Below are 6,777 nucleotides of genomic sequence, written 5' to 3' on the forward strand. Positions count from 1 at the left end.
GAGACCCCAGAGAACCCCAGGAAATTCCTAAGTCCAGTTTCTGGACTTGCCTTCTCTGCCACATTAGGACACATCAACAAGAAGGCTGTCTGTGATCCAGGAGGCACCAGATGCTGAACTTGGTGCTCTGACCTTAGACTTCCCAGACACTAGGTCTGGAAGAGATTTCTGTTACAAGCCACCAGTGTGTGTTATATACTTGTTACAGCAGTTAAAACATGGCAAGATAGTACTAAATGATAGTTAATCAGCAAACATTTACACTCCAGGCTCTGGTAATCCCCTGGAGGTAGACTGTGTTCCAGACAGACTCAGTCATTAAAGGTCTCATTCTGATCTCTGTGGTTTGAAGCGTCTCAATATTGTCTTTACCCAGGGTAGGAAACTCTCAATCCTGGTGAATACTGCTGGAGGAATCCCATTGGTGTCTCCATAGGACACAATGCCCTGGGCCACATTGTTGCACACCAGGGGGCCACCAGAGTCACCCTGTGGGCACAGGGAAAAAAAGCACATTAAGCTATATCTTTCTGTCCCTGTTGCCCTATATTCTTGGCTCTCGGAGAACACAGGGGTGGGAAGGCTGCATCAGTTGCTTATGTGTGTGAGGTGGACAGCCGGTGGGTGTGTAGGAGTCAATCCTATGGGTCTTTCATCTGCTAGACTTCAGATCTAGCTGAAGTTACTATCTCCCATATAATCCATTAAGATACTTTTGCCTTCCCCAGGAAGCTGTACTGTGGTCTTCCTCCCATTCCTCTGCAGATTATGGAAAAGGAAAAAACCCATTTCACCCTGGTCTAAAAGCTGAGCTGTGGGAGGCTGGTTTGCTGTCTGAGGAAATACTGACAGGTGTCCAAGTCCTTACCCTGAAGGCAGACTTCCTCTCTCTTGGGTTCCCCACACAAATCTGAGTCTGGCTGGTGTAGAAGCTGAAGCGATTGCTGCACTTTTGGCTTCTTTGCACTCTTAGCTGTACCTCCTGGAGTACATCTGTTCTCCTGTTCAGGCTTACCCGGCCCCAGCCGGCCACTGTGCACAAGGTCCCAGGCTTTAGACTCTCCCCAGCCTGAGGCAGAGCTACTGGCCTCACGACATGATTCTGCCTGATTCTTCTTTTCAGCTGTGAGGAAATGCATTTCTGCTTGGGTGATACCCCCAACCAACACTTGGAGACCCTGGCACAGTGTTCACCCATGTTACCCCCACCCCCTGGATGCCCTGCATTTGCTTCCTTCTCCATGGTCCCAGCACGGAGAAGTGAAGCTACACACCAAGGGAGCCAGAAAGACCAGAGAACCAGGCAGACATACCTGCAGTAACATGATATCATTCACTATGTTCTGTGGATCATAATCAGGGTGGCGGATGGCTCTGAGCACAGTTATGCGTTGCTGGGTCCTTTCTCGCCTCTGGATGTTGTGGGCACCCAAAGTGACATTAATGGAACTGGAAAGGAAAAGTTGTCCTTGAGGTAGGTAGTCGTAGCAGGAGCTAAGGCTCTGCAGTTCTGTAGGACAGATGAATAGCTCAGGGACAGGCACAACTGTGGCTGGAGAGAGTGGAGGGAATGGGAATGTCCTGGGGCTGATTCCTGCCTCGGTTTCCCAGCAGCACTGAGCTGGGAATGGCAGAGTTTAGGGGCCTTAAGGTTTGCTTCTCTATATTAAATGGAAATAGTATGATGCCTTCATCTCCTCTTCCTATTCATTTTGATCATACGCTCATCTCTAGTTCCCCATTTTTGACCTACATGGTCTATCTTTTACCCTTCAGTTATTATAGCATCATTTTTAGGTGATTCTGCAGAGAAGTTCTTCTGAATAATGGCTCCCTGGGAAGCTCCTGAGTTCTTCACCTTCCCCAGCAGTGAGCTGCTGTCATCACAAAGTCTTCTCGCACGAGGAATCCTCCACAAGAGCTCAGCCTTTCTGGACTCTGGATCAGAAGATACGCCATGTAGGGGTAAGAATGGGGCCTGGCCTCTTTGCCTCCAATGATCTTCCCTGGAAGTAAATATTTGGCACTTACCTCTGTGCTTGTGTATGCTTGTGCAGCATGGCACCAAGTTGGTGGCCTGAGAAAGACTGGAAGATGTGGAGGGCAGGGAAGCTAATTCAGGACAGGGAAGAGCTATTGGTGAGGCCCAGATTCTGTGGGAAAGGGCTCCAAGGCTTGAAGGGAGATCCATTCCCCTCAGACCTTACTGTGTTTGTTCCTTTTGTCACCAATGGGGAGGACCATGCTTGGTCCATTCAAAGCCAGCCTTAACCTCAGGCATCAAAGAAAGATGTTTTTCTGTAAGTGTAGGCTGTCTTCCAAGTTCTCTAGTGCTTTCTTCCTCAGGGAACTCCCCTCCTTCCTGAGTCCAGGTCCCGAACAGCTTGTGACTAGCGTTTAAGATTCTAGACACAAGCTAATGGGACTGCTACTGCCTAACCTTATTTCTGGGCTTTGACCCCTGACTACTGAATGCATTTATATAAAGCATATTTACATAGCACGTCCTCTGTGTGAGTCAATTCTTGTACATCAGCCTGTGTAACTTCCATAGTATACAGATTCAGTACTACTACTATTCACATCTCAGGTTAGGCAACTGAGGAGATGTAGATTTATTTTTATTTTTTATTGTAAACAGAGAAAGGGAGGGAGGAAGGAAAGAGAGAGAGGGAGAGAGAGAGAGTGAGAGAGAGAGGCAGACAAACAAATAGAGAGACAGAGAGAGAGAGAGGCAGACAGACAGACAGACAGACAGGATGGGCACACCAGCACATCTAGCCACTGAAAAAAAATTTCAGATGCGTGTACCACCTTGTGCATCTGGCTTTGTGGGTCCTGGGGAATCGAACCTTGGTTCCTTGGCTTTGCAGGCAAGAGTCTTAACCACTAAGCAATTTCTACAGCCCTGAGATGTGGATTTAAATAACTTGCTCAAAGATACAAAATGAGGATATGCCAAGGCAGTCTGTGGGGTGGGGCTGGTCACTCACCTGCCTCATGCCTAGAGAGTAGGATCAAGGGCAACAGAAACCACAGCAGCATCTTTCCTGAAATGCTGCTCAGTCGGTTGCTGTCCTGCTCCCCCCTGCCAGACTTTTAGGCTCCAAGAGAGGAAGGAAGTGGGAGGGGTGGCTGAGAATTCAGTCCCATTTTGCTGCCAATAAGAAAGGTTTCAGCATCCAGGGCTGTCCAGGAGGTTTGCATACCAACTGCCAGAAATCTGGGAAAAGAGGGACTCATCCAAGCCAGGGTCTTGGCCTCTCACACAGCTTTCAAGTCAGTGTTGACAGCAGAAGTGGGAACTCAGGACAATGGTGGGTGGGCGGGGGTGGACTTAGAGCAATGTGTCTCCAAATCTCAGTTTACCCAAGCCCACAACTCCCGATTCACCGGGAAAGCTGGCAGGTGTCTACTTCTTCCAGTTCCTGTCCCTCTGCATTGAAGCTTCAAGTCTTGGGAAGTTCACAGTTTCTCTGAAGGAGTGCAAATTCCCTGGACTGTTTATTCGTATATATTTAGTAGTGCTTGGAAAAGGGTGGATCAAAGAAAGTGGGTGTAATGAGAAATCTGGGTGAGTACACCAGGGAAAAGTCACAGGTGACAAAAGAGGGGAAGTGAAGCCTGCATACCTTCACTCTTTGAGAGTCTGGCTTCTTTCTCAAAAGGGCCCCAGCTGAAACTAAGAATAAGTGGTGAAACAAGCAAGGGTGCTGTTTTCTTGGTGAACCAGGTATCAGCCCAAGGGTGAAGGAGATTGACACAGAGAACAATCAACTCCTACCAAATGAGATATCCAGAGACCTAGAGGCTCCCAACACCTCATCACTGAAGCAGACCAAAAATGAACCCAACATGGTTCAGGGAAATTTTGGGGAAGAGTGGGTGGAAAGAATGTCAGAGTCATAAGTTGGGTCATGATCCACAGAGACATTTTTCTTACCCATAACTGTGGGCTAACTCCACAATGCATGACCCATATACCTCAGCAAGGAGTGGGCAGGGGGAGGGGAGAGGACATGGACGAGCCTAATAATGGTGCCAACTTGACTATATTTACTGAGTACAAAACTAATTAATAAAAAGGTAAATAAATTTAAAAGATATTATTCTAAGTCACAAACAAAGGAAAAAGGGATAAAAATAGCCTACACACAAAAGAAAAGAGACAAAAAAAAATATACACCAGTGATGTGAATACAGATTTGACCGGGGAGTTCATATTGATGTTTCTAGGGAAAGCAACTGGGAACATAGCTCAACACCTTCAAAGCCCTGAAGACCTGCCATGAGAAGTTATCATCAGGCTGAAATGGAAGGGGTCATGAGAGTCCAGGTAGGAAGCTGCTCTTGCTTGGAGGGAACTACTGAATCCATACATTATGAACCTTTTGATAATAATGTGGAAACCTTTAGAAAACATACAGTGACTGCTCTATAATTTCTTCTGGAGGGTCAGTGCTATCCATTTCATTTATGGGACTATCATAACCTTGATGCCAAACTGAATAAAGACAATGTAGGAAAGAAACATTTTAGGCCAGTATCACTTTTGCATATCAATGCAAGGTGATGAGCTGGTTAATCAGAAAAATTATTTCATGAGAAATTTGGATTTGTTCTAGGACATGTAGTTGGATTTGCATTTGAAAATCAACTGGTATAGCACATGGACTGATTAAACAAGAAACACAATGTTAATAAATTGAAGCAAAAAAATGAAAGGAAAATGAAAAAATGCATTTGTTGAAATTCACCATTATTTGTTAAAATTATTTTTATTTATTTATTTGTGGAGAGAGAGAGAGAGAGAGAGAGCGAGCGAGAGTGAGCATGCCAGGGCCTCTTGCTACTGTGAATGAGCTCCAAATGCATATACCAATTTGTGCATCTGGCTTTATGTGGGTACTGGGGAATTGAATCTGGGCCATCAGGCTTTCTTTTTTTTTTCTTTTTTTTCTTTTTATTTATTTATTTATTTGAGACTGACAGACACAGAGAGAAAGACAGATAGAGGGAGAGAGAGAGAATGGGCGCGCCAGGGCTTCCAGCCACTGCAAACGAACTCCAGACGCGTGCGCCCCCTTGTGCATCTGGCTAACGTGGGACCTGGGGAACCGAGCCTCGAACCGGGGTCCTTAGGCTTCACAGGTAAGCGCTGAACCGCTAAGCCATCTCTCTAGCCCCCAGGCTTTCTAAAGAAGAGCCTTGGCATGCTCGGGGGCGGCCCCTGGCGGCAGCGGCACCGGGCGTGAGGGCTGCCGTGCAGTCTGCACCATGGCGTACCCCGGGCACCCTGGTGCCGGCGGCGGGTACTACCCGGGCGGGAATGGAGGGGCTCCCGGAGAGCCTTCATTTCCTGGACAAACTCAGAATCCACTGTATGGTTACTTTGCTGCAGTAGCTGGACAGGATGGGCAGATAGAAGCTGATGAGTTGCAGAGGTGTCTTATACAGTCAGGCATTGCTGGAGGATACAAACCTTTTAACCTGGAGACTTGTCGACTTATGGTTTCAATGCTGGATAGAGATAGGTCTGGCACCATAGGATTCAATGAATTTAAGGAACTCTGGGCTGTGCTGAATGGTTGGAGACAACACTTCATCAGTTTTGACAGTGACAGAAGTGGAACGGTGGACCCTCAAGAGCTGCAGAAAGCATTGAGTACTATGGGATTTAGATTGAGTCCGCAAACTATGAATTCAGTTGCAAAATGATATAGCACCAGTGGGAAGATCACCTTTGATGACTACATTGCCTATTGTGTCAAACTGAGAGCTCTCGCAGATAGCTTTCAAAGATGGGATTCTGGTCAGCAAGGTGTTGTGAACTTCTCATATGATGATTTCATTCAGTGTGTCATGACTATGTGAATCAAAAGGAAGCTGTATGAACATAATCAACATTCCAACTGGAGTTTGCCTTTGCTTCAGTCAGTAACATGTTTAAATTACAGCAACATTCTCCTGGCAGCCATTGAAGTAGATTATTACTTTATGTACAACTGAAGCTTCATTTTTGATTTTGATGATAAATTCTTCAGAAGTTTTAATAATACTAGATCAAGTCCATTATACCAATTAAAACTTCTTTGAGCCATTACCAATTATACCTTATTTTTCTGCTAAACCTCTTTTATATACACTTCAGTGTGCAAAAATTATTAAATCATATTAAATATTTTTCATTATAATATATGAAAAAAAAGAGGAGCCTTTAACTATTAAGCCATCTCTTCAGTCCCTTGTTAAAATTTTTATTGCAAACTAGAAACAAAAGAAGTATCATTAATATGATTCCACAAAATCCTACAGTAATTATTAATAATAGTGAAGCTATAAGTAGAGGGGCAGAATATTGGGGGTGGAATAAATTAAGTGGGGTCAGGGGCAAGGATCAGAGAGAGGAGGAAGCAGGAGGTGAGTTAATAAAAATTAAAGATGTTATGAATAAACCACATGACACCTACTTCTTCACTAGCTAAAACATATATGTTAACAAGAAAGAGTTTGGCCGAAGTATTCTGTGGAGGTGAATAATGCTGTGCCAAAAGCCATAGATTGTTACAAGAAAATTTCAGTGACAGAGGTGAGATACCTTCCAGTGAGCTGGCTGGCCAGACCTCTGGTGTCCCCACCCATGAATGATGTAGGTGATTGCCAAGACTCTCAGTTGCCCATCATAACTGAATGGTAAGACCCTATTGCCAAAGACACATATATACTTGGGCTTCAGGACATTGAGAAATCAAACTGGAGCTGAGCTGTAAGCCTCCA

General features: G+C 45.2%; 2 protein-coding genes across 2 annotated transcripts; one reads left to right on the forward strand and one right to left on the reverse strand.

Annotated features, from left to right (window-relative positions):
* Window positions 1–327: 327 nt before the first annotated feature.
* LOC101609766 (cathepsin G) lies at window positions 328–2,244 on the reverse strand. The gene is made up of 5 exons (XM_045155562.1): window positions 2,208–2,244; window positions 1,859–2,006; window positions 1,314–1,449; window positions 869–1,123; window positions 328–489 (listed from the first exon to the last, which is right to left on the reverse strand). Exons 1-5 carry the CDS (start codon window positions 2,242–2,244, stop codon window positions 328–330), a joined length of 738 nt encoding a protein of 245 aa, XP_045011497.1.
* Window positions 2,245–5,275: 3,031 nt separating this feature from the next.
* Window positions 5,276–5,890, forward strand: LOC101597125 (sorcin-like). Its single transcript, XM_045155088.1, has one exon. The coding sequence runs from the start codon at window positions 5,278–5,280 to the stop codon at window positions 5,716–5,718; it is 441 nt and encodes a 146-aa protein (XP_045011023.1). The 5' UTR covers window positions 5,276–5,277; the 3' UTR covers window positions 5,719–5,890.
* Window positions 5,891–6,777: the final 887 nt, after the last annotated feature.

Source organism: Jaculus jaculus, chromosome 7 (genome assembly GCF_020740685.1).
Source record: "Jaculus jaculus isolate mJacJac1 chromosome 7, mJacJac1.mat.Y.cur, whole genome shotgun sequence".
In the NCBI taxonomy this organism is placed as follows: domain Eukaryota; kingdom Metazoa; phylum Chordata; class Mammalia; order Rodentia; family Dipodidae; genus Jaculus; species Jaculus jaculus.